Source organism: Ambystoma mexicanum, chromosome 8, assembly GCF_040938575.1.
Source record: "Ambystoma mexicanum isolate Mex_15411 chromosome 8, UKY_AmexF1_1, whole genome shotgun sequence".
NCBI classification, from domain to species: Eukaryota; Metazoa; Chordata; class Amphibia; order Caudata; family Ambystomatidae; genus Ambystoma; species Ambystoma mexicanum.
In genome coordinates, this window is record NC_090929.1 from 1,608,104,838 (window position 1) to 1,608,128,202 (window position 23,365).

Here is a 23,365-nt window from a genome sequence, read left to right on the forward strand (position 1 = left end):
GATATACATTAGCGTGGACAAATGGATCAGTGCTCGATTAAACAATTCTGAGAAAGAAAAATACCATGCTAGGATTTGAACCCAAGCCTCACAGGTTGATCTTATCACCAAATGCTTTTTACTGAGCAGTGTGACTATCTGAGCAAAATGATATGCTTTGTGCAAGTATACTATTTTTATTATTATTTATAATAATAACTTTATGTTAAACATGATTTCATTCCTGGCGTTTGCTTAGTGAGCAAATTCGTAAGTGTGAAACTGGTTGATATTATTCAAATCTTGGCTTTCCCCACCCGACCAAACTCTGTAATCCTGGGCAAATCACGTACATTTGCCTGTGCCTCAGATCTCTGATCTCTTGAAATGTGGAGCAACTAAAAACTGTTCAAGCCGACTGTTGAGCCCAACCTGAAGAAACATACATTGCAACATCCTCATTTGATTTCCAGACCCGCCTGCAATTTGATTTTTAAAAGTAGCCTATAATTTGATTCTCGGCTTAGCCTGATGTGTAACTTTGCGGCTCAGCTTGTTATGAGCATCACTGAACTCTCATGTTACCTGTAGTGCTAGGCTTAGCCTAAGCTTTCATTTCTCATCCCATCACACAGCTTAATTTCTAGACATGACCAAAGAAACATGTTTGCGCCACCATCTATGCAAGCGCACAATGGTGTTAGCTTATCAAACTAGAGGAGAGCTCTTGTTTTAAACAACAAAGTAATGCATATTTATGTAGCACACACCAAAATCTGAACCATGGCAATGAACTTAAATGGTAGCTGCTATTATTACTCAACTCAATTTCCTGAAAAGCATGAAAGTATTGGTTGCGCCTGCCAGGCATCAGACTTCTTCTGACCAGTAGTTTATCAGGTACATTGAGTCATCTAACTAAACCTATAAGATTGCCTAAGGCAGGGCTCTGCGAACTGCAGTTCTCCAGATGTTTTGCACTATGACTCCCATCATCCTCCTCCATTGACTGTGCAGGCGAAGGCTGGCGAGAGTTGTACTCCAAAGTATTTGGAGAGCCAAAGGTTGCAGACCACTGGCCATTAGGTTATAATTTTGAGCATCGTTCAAAAACATTCAGATCTACCCTCCGAGCAACAGGAAAACTGTGCTCTTGTAATATTAACTTTGAGTTCTGGTTAGAAGAGCAAATATGCTTCTTGTGTCATAAATGTATATACATTCCTGTTAACATTAAATAGTTTGTACATGTAGAAAATGATATTTGATAGCAATCTAAAAGACCTGTGCAGAATGAGTTTACACTGTGAATGTGCTTTGAAACAACACTCATTGTGTGATTAGGAAAGAGATGAGATGTCTGCACCTGCTCTTAAAGGTGAGCATGAAATGCATTGACAAATTAAAATTGCTATTGTTGGCATATTTTAGGACTTAAAAAAAAGTGAATTCAATTTCAATTAATGACGAACACATGTGACGCTAGTGTTATAAAAACAGTTTTGGGTCTTTGTTTTTAAACTAAGTGGCTGTTCAACAGGGCAAAAAGACTGGCACATATGTCACTGCACAAGCTGTGAAGTTGATCAGGATAATTTGGATCAACTTTTTTTACTCACTTCTTGAATCTGTTGTACAATCCATTTTATCACCGACAGTATCCATTAATTTGTAGGCAGAGCGAGAAGAGGCAAGGGTCCAGACAATTTCTTTACCAATGCCCTTGTCAAGATCATACCCGATCTTCGGCACCCCCAGGACATGTGAAAAGATTGACGTAAGGACTTTACCAAATTTTCTGCATGCTGATTTTTTTGTAAATGCTGTGAATGAAACACAGATTGCACGCCGTTGCACCGTTAAAGGGCATCTTTAAGTGGGCTTGCTTTCTTGCCACAAGAGAAACCGCTCACTAAAAGGTCACTATCTTTTTCAAAACTAGTGCTGAACCTTTATGAGAACTGTTCAGTTGTTGTCTTTTGACATTATGCAGGCAAAGAAGAGGATATATCATACTATAGAAACAAAATGTAAACTCTAAAGTTTTCCCTAATATTTAGAAATTATACTCAATATTAGATGTCAAATGTCACTCATCTTATTGTAGGTTGTTGTCTTTAGTGAATATTGCATCAAAAAGCCAGAAATTATGTAAAAACTATTAAAAAAAAAGGGCTTGATGGTGACACAATGTCTACCACGTACAAAATTGAGATCCAAGTTAAAGGAGAGAAAGACTTGTATATGTATATTTTCTAATGATGTAGTGTATATTATGAAGGGCTTTAAATCAGTTAAATATTTGGCAGCAAACCTTAGCCCTTGTGTACAATAACAGAATTTGATAGTGGTAAAGCCCACCAAGCTCACAGTCCAGTGCATTTAATCTTCATATACTAAAAGTACATATGGCACCGTCTCTTCTGCAACACAAAGATTCTCCATTACTTAATCCTTTAAGCACCCCATCGCCATGCTACAATGTCAGCTCCAAATTAGGCTCCATATATTTGCGTATTCTGGACTTCATGTGAGGGCACTCTGGGCTCCCTGTGTGTCCTTTGTGAGCTGCAATTGTATCCTAAACTCCGAAGGGACTTCTAAAATTCTGACATCCCTTGTTACTCTTTTCACGAGCAGGAGGTACAAGCACAAGCCAGCGCTCCAAGGCCCTATTCGGATCCTTGCACTTATTCGGTCCACAATGAGGTGGGACCATCAACATTGCTGGTACGTAGCCCTTCTGTGTAATCTCAGGCGGCGACGGTTGAGGGGAAGCCAGAGCGGGAGGATGAAGGAGATATTTCATATTCACTGCAACTTAATGGGGCAGGCAGCGGAGTCTCCTTTATGTTGCCATCCAGAAACGAGACTACTTATAAGTAGTAATAATACATTAATAAGATCATTGATATGATGAAAAATGGATAGATGTCAGAAAGAGACACTCATAGGGCCTCATTACACGGAAGGCGGTAATGGTTAACGGCCACCGTTAATGGTAACGGTGACCGTTAACCATTACCGCCTTACTACGAGGTCCCTTAGCGGGTTGGTGCTTTAACGCCTGCTTTTTGCAGGTGTTAAAAACCAACCCGCTAAGGGACCTCGGAGCTAATTACGGCACCGCAAAATAGCGGTGCCGTAATTAGCGCCTTCCCCATTCCCATAGAGCCCTATGGGGCAGAAATGGGAATGGGGAAGGGCAATGGCGGAAGGGGGATTTACCGCCCCACCAACCTTGGAATGGGGCGGTAAATCCCCTTTCCGCCAAGGCGGTGCCGGTATTTTACCGGCATGAGCCATGGCGCTAATAGCGCCATGGCTCACCGCCTTCTGTGTAATGAGACCCATAGGCTCCAATAAACCTAAATGAAGAATGTATGCATTTGTTGACTGCTAACATGAACATGAATTGTTTTAGGGTGCTACTGACACCTCTGTCCTCCATCTTTTGTAGCCTTTTTGACTCTTTAGCAAGTAAGATTATGGAGGTTTGACACCTTCAACTTTTATTTTTGGTCCTGAAGATCATGTGGCAAAAACAGAGCCTTTTCACGCCGAAAAGTGAATTTTGCCCGTTACATTTCATTAAGCAGCCTGACAAAGTGAAAATGAATCCCAGGAACTGATTCCTTGTAATATGCTGAATGGACAGATGTGCACTAGTGAAAACTGATTAAAGTAAAATATTGGCATAGCACACGACAATTTGAATGGGAGTGGATGATAAGCAACTATGTTGGCAAGTATAATTGGGAGATTTACAGAGCTTGGTGGATCCTTATTCTCAGGGAGCGCTTGAAAAGAATTGTGATTAATGTTTTGTTACACAAATTGAATAAATAATGATCTTGGCATGTAACATAATAAATTCATGCATGTGGTGGTTATCTTGTTAGAAGGTTAACGGATATGAAATTTGATAAAGCATAGGAATTCAAACATTTGACTTTGGCTTTAAACCATATTTTCTTGATGTCATCTCACAATTGTGAACATAATTTCATATCATGTCCTTCCTGTTGGGTAGCCGTGTATGTGATGGCATATGGCATCTGAACCAGGGGAATTGCATCATACATGCATTACTTAATAAACCATATAGGTAAATGCTTCAAATTAAATATATTTTCAGAAACTGATAAATGCTTGCACTAAAGTTTAACAAAAGATTATTTATTTTCTTTCAGCCCTATACTGTATATCATCGGCACTCAATGCCCGAAGAAAGCAAGCGATATTCTGAAATAAGTGACTCATCTGACGAAGGCATCTATGACACCCCAAATCCAATACTGAGATGCATAGTAAGTTGCCTTGATGTATTCAGGCCACTCCACTCAGTCAAGGTGTTTTCGGGGATTAAATACAACTCTACTTCGTTACACAAGCCTTTATTCAAACATTATGTGGATTTCATTAAAAGTAGTGAAATGATAACATGTTTCTTTTACAGAAACATAGTAACAAAAATGCTTGCTGTTGTTCTGGAAGTGGGCATGATGGAACATTGAAAGACAAGTTGGAGAATGAGAAAGTACAGGGCATTATGCCAAGATTGTTGGTTTGTGTGCCCAAAGTAGCAATCTGAAGGAGTTTTTGATTGCATTGGTCTATAAAAAGAAACCGAAAAATAAACACAATTTCGGTACGTGGGAACTTTACCGGGTATAATTCCCCAAGTTCATTTGAGGGCATGGCATGCTTTTTTTAAATGTCATTCCTAAGTCCCAAAATGGTTGTAAAGATGACTGCTACAAAGTGAGCGATGGGCTATGCGGCTTTGATTTCGTGGAAACCGCCACTCCGTGGACTCCCCTACAGAAGTATACCACATTAACGCTGGAGGTGCCCATACAATGAGAACTTTATATAATGTGCTCTTTATGTTCTTATGAGGGGTTCAATGGAAATGAAAACATTTGATCAGATCCCTATTCAGAGGACAACAGGGATAGTGTGTGAGGCCATACAGAAGTCACCAAATTATCTCAACCTTGCCCTGCTTCTGCCATCAGCCCCTTGGAATGCGAGACTCACTGTGTTTGCTTTTTTTTCTAGTACTGCAGCGATGGGGCTGGCTCAGCTGGTGGACCTTTCTCCAACCTAAAATGCTTACACGACCTCCAGAAGGTAATGCAGATGGAGGAGTGCCCTGGAGCATGGTGGTCGTGTTCCGTTGTCCAATGATTGGCTGCTGTTGTTCAGAATGTGGTTATGTAGCTTCTGTGGCTGTACGTGGAGGTGGTGCATAGATAACTCAGTGCGCTCAGCGCCTGCTTAAACATCTACAGGTAATGGTTTAGGCTCTGGTGAAGAGAAACCACTCCTTCATCCTTCTGGGGTTATCAAAGGCAGATGCATACCGTTGCATAATAGCAGAGCATCTTGTTAAAGTGCCCAGAGATGGCTTTGTTTGTCGTGTACATTGTAACTCGTATGATGCACCATAGTCTGTGTTGAAAGATCATGGGAGTTGTAGTGCAAAACATCTGGAGGTCCACATAATGACTAGCCAGGAAGAGGTGGAGAAGGCCTTTATAATTGCTGAAGTTGCACGATCATCACTGGGCACATCAATAAGAGGAAGGAAGAGAGCCTCAATTTTAATGGGAGGACAGGAGAGTCTAAAGGAGATTGCACAAATGGGAACAAGCGGTCGTGAGTTATTTCCCTTTGTCAACTTTTACTGCAATGATAACATCTCAAAGGGCGTGATCATGAAAAGTGTCAGCCTCATTCCTGGGAAATTAATTATCCTTATGGTCCCTCCACACCAGGGACACTGATCATAATGAATTGACCTTGATTTAGTATTTATGGAAATTGCTACCATTAGAAAAGGCAGAGTAATGCAAATGCCGTGAATGGCCATTTGGAATTGCGACAGAGGAGCACCATTGCGTTGGCCGAGGGTCTGCAACCTGAGGCTCTTCAGATGACTTGTACTATGACTCCCATGCCCCCTCACCAATGACTATGCTGGCTAGAGCCCATGGGAGTTTCAGTCCAAAAATTCTAGAGACCCAAGAGCCATGTCCTTAAATATCCTTGCCTGGCCAACACCTTGTTAGGAGCGAGACAGGTTCATTGCCCTGACCCAGTTTAGACAAGTTGATCGACTGATGTGCCTATCCAGTAGCATAGGTCAGAGGCCAAATACATCCACTGAAGAGATCCCTGTGTAATAAGAAGGTTGGATTTTGAAACCAGGGCACGGCGCTACCACTAAGCCACATAATAACAGCGTGTGCCATGTGCACTAAGTTTGTAGATATATGTACGTTAGCCGTGATGGATGGATGAATAACTGAGGATGTGAGAATGGAGGGATGAATGAGTGAATGAACGTGTTTGAACAGGTGGCCTTTATGTCAGTGAAGCAGTACTTTAAACTTGTTCTGCCATTTGCCAGGCCGACTGTGACCGGGAGGAACCAACAGACCTAGCCGAACGTGAGGCACCTGACGAAAATGAGGGCGAGGAAGAAAATGGTGGCGGTCATTATGTCTGTATGAGAAGTGTGTAAGTATACCGCCTAAGTATTTCATCATCATAGCTAGGCAGGGATGTGTTGAATGCTACAACTCAGGGAGACACAACCGTTCGGTATCAGGTAATACTATCCCTATATATATGGTTGCCGTATATAATGTCAACAGGAAAAGGTTGTGATGACATTATATAGGTGACCATATATATAGGGACAGGGGCAGCGGGGTTATAGGGGTGTCTCCCGCTCCCCATGAAAAATTAAAAAAGGTTTGGGGGTGTCGGGGGTGTCCCCTGCATGTTCATGTAATAATGATCCCACAAAAAATGGCAATTTTTCGGCTATTCTTTTTGCATGGCGATATTTTTGAGGGAACATTATTACATGGAACCAACCATTCTCCGTCTGTTCTCCGTCCTCAGCAGAACAGATACTTCTTTTTATATAAGGAGCAGTTATTCCCTTTTATTACCAACGAGATATGAGAAATTAACCACAGCCCTCTGTGGATTTCCAACTAGTTACACTCCACAGTAGTAGGCCGTAAGGTAATGCAGCTTTATTAGTTGCCCTAAGATGGATACGCCTGGATGATCAGGATCAAAGGCCTAAGCCCACAGTCTTCTGGTCACATCTCTTAGGCACCAGATTACGTAACAATAATGGTCTCTGACCTGCACTGATATAGGTAGGATGGTGCATAGGGGCTGATACTATGCCCTTATATCCTCCAAATAAACAGGATAGGGGAGCAGGGGCTTATGAGACCTTCAGACAGCAAAAATCGATAGGAGAGGCCAGAGTTTATATGGTATAGACTGTCGTGTGCCTATACACTGTCGATACACTGCACCCACTTAGCAGTTCTCACACGAACAACGCTGTCCCCACAAGCTGTTCGAGCAGTTCGAGCCATTCCAGGAAAGAGCCCTATGGCGTCGCTATACAAGGCGTGTCAAGCCGCACCTCAGCGATTACCGTGTTAAATCAAAAGCCGCCTCCGATAGTTTAATTTTCAAGAATATATCATGTGTGTCATGGAAAGGACATACTATGATTTATATCGCAGACGCGGTTCTCAACGCACCAGGTAGTGCTCGGAACACACCACCTTAGTTGGACGAGGAGATCACTCCACAGTGTTCACACAGGGGACCGGCCCCTTCTTACAGTTGTTGACGAGGAGAGGAAATTACTGACGGGTCCATTGGTCAGTACTCACCCTCGAAAACTAGTAATGCATGATAGCTGCATCATGTGAGGACAGAGTGCAGGATTCACATACTCCAGCAAGATTCAATAATCAGGACTCAGTAAATTGGCAAGGGGAAGTCTGTTTAATGATGCATACATCAGCAGATGGAAATCAGCAGCATCATGAACACCTGCCTCACCCCGACTTCCCCGAACTTTAGTCAAACAGCCTCTTTTATGGGAAAAATCCGTCATCATTGACGTCTAATTCTACAAAAAATCATCATGCAATATAATTGGTTGGGAAAGGTAACTTAAGTATAGGTGCTATATCTGTATATGGAAATAACACAAGTGGATTGGATAACTCTTATCGGGTGGGCGTTTATGCCCTTCCCTCTACAACACACGTGATTGACGTCACTACACGTACAACATCTAATTGGTTACAATGTCTATAGGACCCTAGATTACATGGTCCCTTGTGATTGGGCAAGTTACATCCCTAAACATAAATCTCCATTTTAATTAGCAGCATGCAGAGTAGACACCCAGGTGCCTAGTGTCCCAAGATTCACCCTGCCTCCCTTCCATCAATCAGTGGTTTTAGGGCGATGTGTCAATTAGTTGGCTGGGTATGGCCTCAGATCTGTAGTCTCTTATCAGGAAAAATGATGGCACCCTCGGGGTATGGATGACATCAACCGGTGGTACATCTCCGCGCCTGTCTAGTCACGTGCTGGTCCACCGTGAATCTGCTTCAGTTTCCAACCTTTTGTGCATTTAATTCTGTGTGCACTTGGCCACCTGCATGGGCCTCCCTTATCTTGACCTTCACGGGCAGGCTGCTATGCTCTGAAGCTGGAGCGTCGTGGGCTCATGCTCACCTCCCCTTCTCTGGTTGGCCTCGATTTCCCCGGCAAGAGCCATCCTTTGTTAAGTTTCGATCCCGCTCCTTTCCTCAGCTTGGACCTGGATATGAAGCTTGGCCAGTCAGGCCTTGGTTGCCTGAGTGTACTTCTGCTTTTACAAAATGGAGTTGCACGTGTACATTGTGCTGTGTGGTAGATATATGGTTGGCGCTTGCCGTTCTATTCTTCTACTAAGCATTGCAGGCTGTATCGATTTTCTTGGTTTATTTCCATTGGCCTTCCATTAAGGCTTTAGGGGTCTCCTCGTGGACCGTATGTAGGCATTCCTCATTTCGTATCAGTGGCTGGTATGGCTGTCTGATAGGGTACCGTGCTGCCCAGGGTTGTCGCGTTATGGCTGCTTCTACCGGTACTGATCTCCTTACGTACAAGGGGCAGAGTCTCAGTGGGCTCTCTGTTGGTTCATTTGCTCCTCATACGTCACGTACCACGACGAGTACCTTACTGGCAACTCGCAATGGGGGGCGGGGGTGCAGGTCATATCTGGGACCTCCTCTAAACACTTCAGTTGCACTACCAATAAAGAAAGAATTACACTTGCAGCTGCTCAAAGAGCATAAACTCCACAGTTACAGCCATAACAAAGGATTAGATAATGCAACCACGAACAATCAGCTACAGGAACTGTCACAGCTAATCAAGGAGACGATTCTCCACAGGTACAGCTAACAGTCACCATTGAGAAAGCTTGCCTCCAGCGTCACGCATTATGCAAATTAGTACACAGCTTTGCAATGTTGTTATAGTGTTAATATAATGGTTGTTATGATGTGAGGCCACTCATCAGTCACCTGCCACCAGACACGAGAACTATAGCTCGCACATAATTCAACATAATTCAACTCCAGCAGTGCTTGCCACCTGGCGCGGGAATTTTTAAACACTGCAACTGTGTCACGTCGGCAATATAGCAGGGTAACAGGCAAAGCAGAGAAATGAATACGGTTTGCTCGCCACTCCCTGCCGCTCACAGTAGGGCTAAAACGAGGCACAGGAAAGGCACCGCAGGCCAGATACGGTCCCAACAATTCCCAACAGGATAGACAGCGACATCTAAAATCCAAACAATTGAGAGAACTCTTCCGTGTCTTCTGGGAAAACTTCCTCAGATCAGAGTAAAGGACCTTGGGCGTTAGGACATTGCACAAAGACCCGTCAAGCTGCACTGCGCACTGTTCGCTCACTCGTAACCACTCGTATTCCCACAGTTGCCACAGTCGCTTCCGACAGCTCTCCTAATGATTCACCTCTGGTGATGGTAATGACATTCTCAGAGACTTTGGGTCCCCCCAGAAGGGTAACAGCAATCCAAAGTAATGTGAATATTTCAGTTTCCATATCCCAAAATGCAATATGAAGCACCAGAGAAGATGCTCAGAGCTATATATATGCATATACATAAATATATTGACTGCTGTGGGCAATTCCCCCAGATTCACTGCATGCATCACGGTTTGCTTTTCTGGTTCATGCGTCATGGGCAATGCCAACTACCGATGAGCCTGAACTTTGCTTGCCGAAGCATACGTATAGATTGATGCTCTGAGCCCTTTGCCCAGCATCGATCCCAGAAGTTCCCATTCACTCGAGAGCGTCAGGGGCTCCACCAGTAGTCTGAGGGCTCGCCAGCGAAAGAACGGGAGTTTCAAATGTTATGTTGATTTATACCGTGCACCGCTACCACCCAGTGGTGGTCGCCAGGTGCTCAAGCACCCTAACAAGTAAACGGCTGTTTAGAGACCACATTTATCAATATGTCTACTGGTGCAATGTGGAAAATAACTTCCATCTTGGGTTGGGCAATTAGAAACCCAAATACCATGCTGCAAAGTAAAATGGCAGAATACGGCCCTGCTCCTCCCTCGCTTCAACTCCGCTCAGCAGTCAGGAAGTCCTGCTGGCTCCACAGCTAGACGCTTGGGTGGAATTCTACCCAACCAGCGAACCTTTAAGTTCCGGCCAAACAGGCCAGGGACATTTCAGACGAGGAATGAAAAGTTCAACGCACTCTGATTGGCTGGAATGCTCTGTCTTCCTGCCATTTAGGAGACCAGAACACTTCAGCAAGTATCATTGGCTGCAAAGCAGGACATTCTAGCTAGTCAGAGCCCATCTTGACCCTTGACCATCTAGAGAGAAAAAATCAAGAGAATTCTCTCAAGTCTACTCGACTGGCGGTGCACATCTCTGGGGAAGAATTTGCTATGATGTCGTGGGGATTTGTACAGCACATCACTGCCATTTTCCTTGTCTCTAAGGCTCCAGGGAGTGGTCAAGGGTTAGGGGGAAAAGACAAGGTGATGTGCTTAAAATCTGGTGCGTCTAGAACCTGAAGCGACTGGCGCCCGTGGAGGTCTGCTTTCCAGGTGGATGGTCAATTGTGCACCTGGGGTGATCTGTTTCCAGACTTTTCTAAGCGAAAAGTAGGTTTCTGCTCTCCACTGGTAGTATTGTAAAAGTTCAATGGACCACATCTCTGGCTTTTTCTACTAAGATTTGAACACAACAAATTCTGGAGATGCCCATATCAGAGGATTTTCTGAAATCAATGCTAGCCAATGCTTCACATGACCGGCTAGGAGGTAAACTACGGTCCTATGCAGGCCACTCTCTGTACAAAACATGAGCAGCAAGTGTTGCAGGTTCTGCGAAGGACCACGTGTGCAGATTTCCTTCAACTGGGACATTTTAGATCTAACTTTAAGCCAAAGATCAACATTATTTTGCTTCCTAATGTACCTGGGGACTTTTTTTGTTAACTCATCTGCTCGTTCAATTCTACACATTTTCAGGTTGATCAAACTTGATCAACAATAGGTATCTAAGGTACATTTCCTTGCAGAATGATCGGCATCGCCGGAGACCTGTATCCTCTTCATCCTCACGGGATCAGCCTGCCTATCTCTGGCAATGTGCAGTCCCCTCCATTGTCTGCTATTAAAATACACATTTAGGGCCTCATTATAAGGCTGGCGCTCCCGTAATGAAGGGGGCCGGTACGGGACCGACCCCCTTCATTCCGGCTGCGCCCATTACGAGCTTCCCTTCGTGGGACCCGGATCGCACGCCTGGTAAAACCAGGCGTGCTTTCCGGGTCCCGTGAGGGGACGAGGGAGGCAACAACGGGCAACATGTAATCTGCCCATTATTACCTCCCTCCCCATTCCCATTTGAGCCCTATATGGGCTCAAATGGGAATGGAGATGGGTTCCTGCAAGGAGGATTTACCGGGTCCTCCTATGTCGGAGTAACCCGGTAAGTCCCCATTGCAGGAACCCGGTAATGGATCCCGGAACGGAGGCAGTAGCCGTGGAGCTATTCCATTCTCGTAATGTGGCCCTTAGAGTCCATTCTTTTCATCTCTGCACTTACATCTGTCTTTCCTCTCGGGCACCTCCATTGGTGCCTTTCTTTCTATTTTATGACCGCCCGCCATTTTGTAAATGCATCCCCCCTTTAAGCTTTATTAACCCCTCTGCCACTTGCTCCCTGAAAAAGAGCAAAGCCAAACCAAATAAACAGATGTAGATGTAGCGATGGAATGTGAAGTGATATAAAGACATATTACCCAAATTTAGAACGAAGAAACAGAAGAGTCCGCGCCTAATCGCTGCAAATACAGTGTTTGCACTTTTGCATTGTACCATCAGGGTTACATGAAGAGGCTTCTGTGTGATTCCATCCAGAATCTTCCCATGATGAAAAATGCATAGATTCCTTTTTACTTTTTTTTTTATTATATAGAACATTTTACCACAAATGTATGTGGGGGAGACCTTCCACAGCACCGCCTTTATTATTACCCTAACCTACCCCCACATATATTTGTGGCAAAATGCAATGGCAAAAAAGTTGTGACATTCTCCCACGATGGAACATCCAGTGACGGAATCTTCCTATCCCACCCAAACACGCGACCGCCCCAACCTGAAGATATAGTAAACGCGGAAAAGGAAGAGGTTAGCCTTGAGGAGCGCGAGGCGGTAACAGTGACATCCCATGTTGAAATCTATTCGACAACTGGCTTTCTGGTTACAGCTATAGAATCCTGTACCTTCACGTCTTTGGGAGTGCAGTATGTTTTGATAGGCTTTCTTTTTCATAACACAGCCTTTGCTATGTTCATAGCCTTGTGATGCGTTGTTCGTCTGTGGGGGGGGGGGGTCAGAGGGGGGAGAGGTGTTGCTTTTTCAGCCAGGGCGTTGGTTAGTAAAATTGATAATAGCACTTAAGATTTGTATGTGTGCATGGGAGGTGTAAGCAGCCTGTGAGATGAGCATCACAAACTATACATTCTGCTTCTCATGTAACCTCTTGAATGACTGACTATTGCCAATTCTCATGTCTTCCAGAGCACAGTTTGTTGATCGCCGCATCTACTGCAACGTTGACTGGGCAGGAACGCTGTCCAGCTCCCAAAACCCACCTGTGTAAGTACAATCCCTGTTTATTGGAAGTTATCTGACGTTTCCTGGACTGATAATTGACCATAAAGGCCCGCAGCCAAAATTGACCATAAAGGCCCGCAGCCAATCACTGACCATAACACCTAGACTCTGGAACAGTCTACCAGCGATCACGCCAGCACCCGTACTCTGCACACCCTGTTCAGTGCCCAGGGCTGCACCCAGACTCTGAACAGCCTGCCAATCATCACATCACCACCCAGGTGATTTAGGAGCAAGCAAACCATCACTGCGGAGCTGAGACTGCAAAACCCCCAGCCGACCATCACCACAGCATGCATGATAGATTAATAAGCCTTTGAAATGGGTTCACATCAAGTTTCTCGCCCACAGGAACAATCCCTGTCCACCAACAGCCACAAATCCCCGTCCCCCATTGCTCAGCACCCTAACTTTGTATCACGGACGTCACCCTTCTGTAGCCCCGTGGATATCTACATTATTAGGATGCTGGCACTTTACCAAGCCCATAAATAAATAAATAAATAAATAAATAAATAAATAAATAAATAAGGAAAATCCATAGAGTCTTGGGAGTTAGACTCTTTCAACTGCACAATGAGAATAGAACTGTAACAAAACTTTATTTCGAAGCACATTAAAACTTCATAAAAGACATGTCAAAAACACACCTCACAAGGTGCCCAAAATACAATATTAACATGTGTAAAAATGCATAAACGAACACCCTACCTAAATTACCAACAATGAACCCATTATGATCTTAAACATTCAAACAGTTTCTCGCAATTAGCTGCATTATTGCTTCTGAAAACATGTATACAGCCGCTGCACCGCCTCTCTGGTTGGCAATGCCTGTACATATTTGATTGCAGCCTTGACTGTCCTTAGAATCGGTATTAAAAACCTCAACCATGTGTGATAAAATAGTGGACACAAAAATCAAAAAAGTCTGTTAGATCGCCTGTTGGAATAACATTACATGGACACCGAAAACATAATTTTGGGACAACCAAATTCCTGCCATTGTGCGTAATGATCACTGACAATAAACGGCTTGCCCTTAAAAGGAAGTAAGGGACAAAACACTCCTCTTGCGTTTACTGACTAACCAGTGTAGATGGTCTGCATTCAGCCCATGACAGCCATAATCATTTTATTTAATAACAGACTTTCTTGGACTCTGGTCTTGCGTGTAACCAATCTTCTACCAACCAAAAATGTTTGCCAAACCTGGAATAAGTCATCGCTGGAAATGCTTGCAGGAGTGACATAAAGACTCGGAAGGCCAAGACTTCTGAATGCTTTTTGCAGATAATTCTGCCAGGAGATGTCCCTTACAGTGTCTGAAATCATTTATTATATTTGGGTTGAGTCTATAGCCTTATCCAAAATAGCAGGGGCTCGAAGCCTATGTGGTCATCTATATAGTCCAGCCTAGGTTCTTGGTGAAGCAAATGGGTTGTGGTGCTCTTTACAACCCCCAAAATATTTTGAAGGAATCTATTGCCTTCGCCTGTATTGAATGTACAGAAGAATTTCTCCAAACTCGTCCCCATACACACATGACGCAATAGGGCTAGCCTGATAAATGTCAAGTGTGGTGTTAGGATTGAACCACCCATCTCTAATTCAAACGCACTACAGGCCTGGGCCACTTTCAATGCCGTCAATGATTACCCTTCAGATCTAGCATCCCATTTGCAACAGTGTTCCTCACACTGCCATGATGGAGGGTTGGCATGAGGGAGTTATGATCTTGACTTCCTAGTAGGACGGATCTGTAAACTGTGGCTTCCACATGTTTTGGACTGCAACGCCCATGCTTCCCCAGCATTCATTATGCAGGCAAGGCCTGATGGGAGTCGTAGTCAAAATATCTGGCGAGCCAAAGGTTGCAGACCTCTTTTGCAAAGACTTGTATTTCAAGTAACTGCCCTGTTAGAAGCGCTCATCTCCTAACACATTACACTAATGACTGCATCAGAATCCCCAGGCACTGGTGTGATCTTACTGCAGCGAAAGGACCCACTCTCAAGGCCTCATTAAAGGTATGGTGGGAACAGTAAAAATAAGTGGTTTTTAAATAGCCCCTCTTTTTTTGAAATACCACCTAATTACAGGTTGTGATCACATGGAAAATATAGAAAGTACTGTGTAGGTTAAATAATGCATATCTAACCTTTCTATATCCCACGCGCTAATATTTATATATTTTTTATTTATAAGATTTAATGATGCCGACCACTGCCCAAGGTCATTGGAGCGAACCACAAAAGAACTCCACATCAGAAGTGAGCAAACAAAAACAATTCAACAGAAACTTAAGGAAACAAAAAGGTTTTTAATTTTCTGTGAAAAACGTGTAAGGTGGCAGTTAACCAAATATTCCATGACGAAGACTTCCATAATCGTGAGATGACAACTGAGAATGCTTGTCAGGGTTTCTACGCTGTAGAGACTTCGGGCAATTCAAGATCAATTTTTGATTTCTCCCCAGGGAGCAAGTGCCACCAGCTGTTTTCAATAATTGTCTGAGTGTACATGTATATGTAGAGCAGCTGCTCTGCATGCTATCCCGCCCATCCTCCCCTCCAAAGGAATCCAGTTTAATTAAGCAAGTACAAATGAGATCTGATTCAATAGTCGTTTCCCGGCTATTAGGCGGACCGCAATATGTAGCAATGATCTCATCTGTGCTTCATGAAATACTCCATATCTTTTGTTTTAGTGTAACGCTTCTGGAGTGCTTTGGCAGGTATTAGCATAATTGACCTAAAAACATTTGACCTAAAACATTTGATCGAATTTGTTTGACCTTTTTTTTGGGTCAAATTTAATTAAATATATATATGGGGTGGGCAAGGATATAGATTAGGTTGAGGGGAAGTGGGGAGGGGGGGATCTGGGAGTCTCCCCAGCATTTTAGACCGAAAAAGAAGGTCAAATAAATACGATCAAATGTGATTAGGTCAAATGTTTTAGGTCAAATAGACCCAAACCTGCTGCAGATTCTGCTTGAATTAGCCCTAAAACAAAATAAAACGAAATAATTAGTCCAGATCAATATTTTCTTCTGTTAAAATGTCCTTTTTAAATATGCAGATATTTCATAAAGCCAAAAATTATTTCATTTAATTTGATTTTGATAATTTGTTGCACACAGCACTGCGTGCTTTGTCACGTGTAGGTGTGACACAACACAAGAGGGGATGGCTGGACCTAACACAACACAAGAGGGGATGGTTAATCCTAACCGATGGCATTGCTCTGGGCAACCCTCCAGACCATCGTTCTTCGTCTGCCAAGCCATTACAGAAGGGGAAAGACCATATACAAACCAGGCTAGGTCCAACCCCAAAAGCGGCAGACCAGCCCAAACTGCTAGGTCACATCGCTTCTGTACGAGACCACAAGCAACCCCATATATGTTTCGGCATCTAGTTATGGAAGCAGTAGGGTGTGAAACACATAGTTTTGGTTGCGCCCACAGGGTGGAGGGGACATCAAGCTTTGTAACGCAGGCCCCTGAAGGCAGCAACTGATGGCAAAATGCACTTTAGCAGCAATCTCCTGGGATCTGCCTGAAAATACCCTCATAAATAACCCCAACATTTTCTATGATTGAAAAAAAGCTAAAATCGGGATAATATTTTTTTAAGAAAAAAGCTCAAATGTAAAAATGATCAAATATGTTACAGAAAATTAACTTTAAAATATCTGTTAGGTTTTCCTAAGTCTTCCACTCAATCTTAAATAGAGAGTACGGGTAACGGGCGAGGATTATTCCCTTTAGAGTCCTGTTTCCACAGAAACTCAATTTTCTTGTCCCCACCCACTGCCCTTTTGCCACTGTACGATTCTTCTAGAATAGCAGCTCTTCTAGTGGGGCTGGCCAAGGGGTCTTCAGAGCCGAACACTGTGTGATAGCGGCACCTACCGCTTCTTGCTATCCCGCAATATACCAGCAGGGATCACGGCCTGGCCTCGCCAGACCATGGTCATGTGGTTTCTCTGTGGTGGGGCATGCAGCATCATCCGTGGTCAAGGATATTGATCATGGCTTGTCACCGCATAGAATGCATGTGTGTCTACAACCCACACATCGATGGAGACCCTTGCAAGCATAGTTTTCTAAAGGAGAACGATGCCTAGCAGAAAGGAAGCAAAAGTGCACCAGAAAAAAAAAACTAGCTTGGGCTTGGGTGAACAAACAATCTTGAATTTGCAGATCCATCGTACAAAATTTACAGAAACGCCTTGTTGGGATAACAAGAGGAGTCAAGCCGCTGTATTGACTTTGAGCACCCTGTCTGGATCAAGAGCTGTATAACGCATCGAGAAGTGTGTGCTTTTCCCTCTGCCCGCTTTTGGGCATACCTTTACCCAGGGCGCAAGTTGAGGGTACACACGGGTGGACAGAGTCCAACCACTTTTTTCAGAGAGTGAACTCAGTCCCCCCCAGCTAAAATGAGAAACATTCAATGCTCTCTGAACTGTATGAATCAAAGCCGACCTCGGGACCGAACCGCTTCAGGTTTGCAGGCCGGACATTTCACCACTGCACTATATAACCTGATGAAAAATAAACAACTAAAGATGAAATGTCCCATTTCAGCACTGCAAGTTCCAGGGAAAACATTTGCATTGGTCTTTGGAGTTTAAAACAGGCACACTTTTGAATGTTTTCAAAAACACTGTTAGAAGAAAATATCCTCTCTTGGTTTTGTGTGTGTGTTGATTTTATAAAAGGCAAATGCCATTCGTCCTGTGCAATTTGGGGGGGTTATGCAAAGCCCATTTAAGGAAATGAGCAGATTGCACCTTGATATGCTAATTTGTGGTGAGGCCACATCCCTTTGCGTTCGTTGATGAGTCCCCCCACTTTTATGTTTAGGACTTGACCCCTGCCTTTACCAGAGCCTCATGCAGACGTTGGCTTCAGGCCTCTTGAATGGATGTGCTAACCGGATCTGCGTGATTCTACCGATCCCAAAGGTTCAACTCCGAAAATATATATGTGGGGGGGAGACCCCCATCTTACCCATATACATTTTTTATACACTTTACCCTCCCCACATATATATATATACGCAGAAAATTGGGGGTCAGACTTTTGGGAGTTGAACTTTTGGTATTCAGTCCTTTTGTACAATAAGCCACCACCTCTGTAATCGCATTGAGTCTACGTAGTATTCCCTTGTCAAGATCCTACTCTGGACATCCACTTGTCGGGTGTGGCACCACAAAAATCTTTCACCGGTGGGTACAATAAGACCGCAGCCGTTGTCCCGGATTAGAAGTGCTACTGGACGTTGTTGATTTTAAGGGATTTGGCAGGAAGTGATGTTCCTCTACGTCTCGTGCATGTGTTCTGTGTGTATATTTCATAGCTTGTCTCCATGACAGTGAACATTTCTGCCTTTAATGGCATAGTCGGCTATTGGGACATCTAGTAGATAGGATTGGCGGGGGGTGCTTTGTGTTGAATTTTTAAGAGATGGGCATGATATGTTGGGTTAGCGTTCCCTAATCACCACCCTGTTGTTTGTGCAGCTCTTTTGATGAGTTGAACCTGAACGCAGAGCTTGGCACCGAAGACAGTCCTTCCGACATCTGCCCTGTGTTCTCCCCTGACATGGATGAAGACATAACTTGTACGGCGGGGTCCGCGACTGAGGCCTCGCCGTTGAAGCAGAGGTGCAGCATAGGGAGACGCAACTGCAAAAAGAGACGGAGCACGCCATCCCTTGGGAGGTTCTTCAGGTAAGGCGTCTTTCTTAAACCTTTGCCACTGTCCTCTGCATGACGTGGTCCCAGTCCTGTCCGGCTCCTCCCATGCTTTGTGAACATAGTACTCATATTGTCTCCTTGGACCTCTACCTCAGATCTAGAGAACATGCCTGTAGCATGGTTTGCATGAGAAGTAAATCTTTACGTCCCATGAAAGATGGCATCTTGTGATCGCTTACCATCGAGCAGACATCTCACGGATAAGGTCATGGTTGCATGCCACGCAACCCAACGGACTGACCCGCAGCCGATAGAAAAGAGTCGGGTCTACAAGCAGGCTCTAAGTGCTCATGCCCTTAGGAATGCTTTCCAACGTTGACATTACTTGTCTAAGGGACACCGCAACGGGATGTGAAGTTCCATGGCCTACTTTAACATGCCCACACTGTTTGTGACATGGAACTATACGTCCAACTCCAGGCCTCAAGGGCTGGGATCTTGACGGGTTTTTAGGATATCCCTAATTCTAACATTTGCATATGGGAAACATTTGCATATGCAGATTTAACTCATGAATATTAATAAGGGGTGTCCTGAAAACCCGACATGGATCCGTCCCTCGATGCCTGCAGTTGGACAACCCCGATTTAATGCAAGTTGGCTAATAGACTGTGTTCTACTGAAGCAAATGTTTTGAAAGTGACGGAGTATCTTCCTGGGATGATTATCTGATTCACTCAGTGAATATACACAATGTTTTAATCAGGCTTTGTTTTTCCTCTATAGCTTTGAAGACGCAAGTCTGTTCACGGAGGAGGATATTTCTTTACCCAGGGATGGCCTCAGTACATACATGGAGCTCCAGGAAGTTGGACAAAGAATATGGTAGGTACACTCTCACCTGTAGACCCATGGTCTCAACTTGGTCACTGGGAGAGCACTTGACTTTCGCATTGGGGATTGGTGGGGACCCATCTTACCGCCCATTGTGAAAGAGTGGCCACTGGTGATCTGTGGTTAATCTCTCGAAACGCAGCGAGCCATTCAACTTCAGGGACACTCAACCGTCCACTGGAAGTGGTAGCAAAGTAGAGCCAGGGCGACCAAGTGTTTGTGACATTTGTCATACAATGTCAGATTTACTTGAGGGCCTGCCGTTAGCCCGGGGCCTGCCATGGTTCTTCCACAGTACATTTCTGCCCCCTTGACTTTCCCAAGTCGCAGTCCCCAGCCGCTAACGCTTGTGCAGAGATGGAGCTAAAGTGATTCACCACTGCCTTAGTGGGAGTGACACACCCTGTGCACTTGGTCTCCTGAGCCACTATATTTTGCAGCAGTGGACCGGAGCAGACTCAAAATGAAAGCTTTTCATTGAATGGCCGCCTACCCATAATACTTGCCCTGTGGCACTGGACTAAAGGTGAGCTTCCAGCGATGCCACAAGGTGGCGCTGTGGCATGTGCGGCTTGTAAACTGAAATGGACAATTCTATTCTATCATATTTAATAGGCTTTTTTTGTTGCATTAATACAACCCCCAATCATGATGATGGTGTTTGGTGACCTGTTGTATCAAAGTACCATTCCCAGGTTCTTACTCGCCATACCACTGAGTTATATATGATGTGCTAGTGTAATAATTACACATTGCGTGCTATTCATCTCAATTTATTATATTTAGATCTTACTTATCAGCCCACACAGGGTGGAATGTATCAGTGATTATTGGACGAATGCTTTTGTATCCCAAATCAATATTTCAAGTGCCATTGTCCGTAGAATATGGCATTATTTCTCTTTCCGTTGTTAAAAATGAGGATAAGGATTTCTTCAAGTTGCAACTCATGACCTCTGCTTCTGTCTTCACTCATGACCTCTGCTTCTGTCTTCACTCATGACCTCTGCTTCTGTCTCCACTCATGGACTCTGATTCTGTCTTCACTCATGGCCTCTGCTTCTGTCTCCACTCATTGCCTCTGCTTCTGTCTCCACTCATTGCCTCTGCTTCTGTCTCCACTCATTGCCTCTGCTTCTGTCTCCACTCATTGCCTCTGCTTCTGTCTTCACTCATGACCTCTGCTTCTGTCTTCACTCATGACCTCTGCTTCTGTCTCCACTCATGGACTCTGATTCTGTCTTCACTCATGGCCTCTGCTTCTGTCTCCACTCATTGCCTCTGCTTCTGTCTCCACTCATTGCCTCTGCTTCTGTCTCCACTCATTGCCTCTGCTTCTGTCTCCACTCATTGCCTCTGCTTCTGTCTCCACTCATGGCCTCTGCTTCTGTCTCCACTCATGGCCTCTGCTTCTGTCTCCACTCACTGCCTCTGCTTCTGTCTCCACTCATTGCCTCTGTTTCTGTCTCCACTCATGGCCTCTGCTGCTGTCTCCACTCATGGCCTCTGCTGCTGTCTCCTCTCATGGCCTGTGCTTCTGTCTCCACTCACAGCCTCTGCATCTGTCTCCACTCATGGCCTCTGCTTCTGTCCGCACTCATGGTCACTGCTTTTGTCCCCCCTCATTGTCTCTGCTTCTGTCTCCACTCATGGCCTCTGCTTCTGTCTTGATCATCAGGGGTGGTCCCACTTTTAGGGTCTGAATGACGAGGTCAGTCGTCAAGCAACCACCATAATCCCCTCTCAGAATGTCCACCTGCTAAGTGATGTTTCTTGAATGCAAATTTGGCCTGTAGATATGAGGTCTGCAGGTTTGGTCCTCACGAGTCAAATCCACTCCATGTTTTCAGGCTGTCCACAGAAATGTATTTGAATGTAGTGACTCTGGATCAGAGTTATTTACGCCGTCAGTAGCCAGAAGACTATCTGTGTATGACGTAGATGGATGTAAGTGATTCAATGTCATCTCTGTGCTCTCCTTGTGCCTTGCAGTGTGTCAGTGTGGAGCGGCCCACAGGACTTGGGGTGCCCATTTCACTTTGGGGACCACATATTGGCGGTTAACGATATTGGAATACAAATCAAAGAAGACGTCTTCAAAATCATGACCATGGCCAGAAGCAAGGAGGTGAGATCCAAAGAAAGTACCATTACATGTGTATGGGTTGCAGCTTGCCGCCACTCATTGCTACCTGCTCCACCTGGTGGCACTCGATGGCTATGGCCAAGTGTCTAGCTAAAAAGTAATTAAATAATTATCTGCATAAAAAAACTCAATAATCCTGAGGAACTTGGAAGCGTTGAGGCTCTTTTTGCATGAGTTATCCCTGCATGACTTGAGCTTGTCCTGTCTGATCTGAAGCTCATCTGCTTGCTTGATCAGAAACTGACACTCTCTGCCCCTAGAAACGCACGCATAATGCATGGGAAATGAATGCAGAACCACAATTGGTTCACATCTCTGACCTACACACCATGACATGTGACAATATGCTCCAACCTAGGACATACTCCAACCACGCAACATTCCACCCATGCACTCTAACCACAGTCTGCAGGGAACTGGGTGTTAGGCAAGAATTGATGTAGTAACACTGTGTGAGACTACACAACCCTTATCTACTTGGAATTAGGTAACCCACCTTTTGGTATAGGCCTGTACTGCACAAGTTGGTAGTGTGACTGAGCAGCCAGGACTTTCTCAAGAGGGATAAATGTGATCTGTAGACCTGTACACGTGAAATCCACAAATACAAGTAGCCAAGTAACACTTACACTCAAGGTTTCAGTTATAAATAGTTATTTATTTAACATCCATTTTTAAATAAGCATTCTTTAAAAAGGGCAAGATATGTAACACTGTAAATATACTTTAAATACTTTTCAGAATCAAACAAGTTAGTGGATACTCTTTGGATATGCGTCTTACACACGTCCTACAACCTGAGGTGACTTTATTCACAAGGACAGTAACAGCGTTTATAGATCACACTTATACTTTGCAGATTATGAGGTTGCAGAAAGGAAAGGTTTAAGGAAGGAAAATGATAAATGGGTTCTCAGTATATGTGAAGAAAACTAAATCTTGCAATGAAATCTAGACAAGCCTTTCCCAGCAGTAACCGTATACAACAAGCTTCCACCTATAAGGGACAAACAATATCAAAGTCAATGGACTAGAAGAGTCTGCAGGGAGCCAGGACAGCCAAAGTCAATTGGAGCACAGTCTATGGGGCTGAGGCACTTCTTAGATAAAAAAGTCTTGCACAAAGTTAGAGTTTGAAGAAAATTCACATGTAGGGTCACAAGCTGTTAGGCCTGTGAAAAGCAGAGTTAGAATCAACTCTACAGGTAAGCCAATGCAATTCCCAGCTGAGAAGAGCACAGCTAAAAAGGCAATGAGGTAAGTAGCCCAAGCCTAAACAGTACCTCTGGTTTGAAGAAGAGGGGTCCAGCTGGATTCTGCCCTGTTACACCGGTGCAGACCCCATGTTCCTGAGCCTCAGTCGTGGGGGCAAGAGGGAGGACATCTGGAGGCCTCCTGTGGCAGTAATTCAGAGGTCATCGGCAGCTACGGGCTCTTTTCGGTTCAACGTCACTTTGCCGTTTCAGTGCTCGATAAACAGCACAGTCGTGGATCCTGGATACCGGTTGGGCTTCCTTCACTCCTTGGGTCCTGCACTCTGGTGAGAGGACTTGAGCTCTGGTCG

At 44.4% G+C, this 23,365-nt stretch overlaps 1 protein-coding gene across 7 annotated transcripts in view; it reads left to right on the forward strand.

The window, feature by feature from the left end:
• Positions 1-23,365, forward strand: part of PLEKHS1 (pleckstrin homology domain containing S1) — a 58,710-nt gene that overhangs the window by 24,733 nt on the left and 10,612 nt on the right. For 4 of the 7 annotated variants that reach the window (XM_069611858.1, XM_069611857.1, XM_069611859.1 and 1 more), the window contains 9 exons: positions 1,655-1,756; positions 2,620-2,709; positions 4,173-4,289; positions 5,044-5,115; positions 6,398-6,507; positions 12,954-13,031; positions 18,585-18,794; positions 19,548-19,646; positions 21,648-21,783. In XM_069611858.1, the coding sequence (XP_069467959.1) occupies positions 1,655-1,756; positions 2,620-2,709; positions 4,173-4,289; positions 5,044-5,115; positions 6,398-6,507; positions 12,954-13,031; positions 18,585-18,794; positions 19,548-19,646; positions 21,648-21,783 (1,014 nt within the window). The remainder of the gene's footprint in view (positions 1-1,654; positions 1,757-2,619; positions 2,710-4,172; positions 4,290-5,043; positions 5,116-6,397; positions 6,508-12,953; positions 13,032-18,584; positions 18,795-19,547; positions 19,647-21,647; positions 21,784-23,365) is intronic. The other 3 variants (XM_069611860.1, XM_069611861.1, XM_069611862.1) reach the window with 3 other exon arrangements.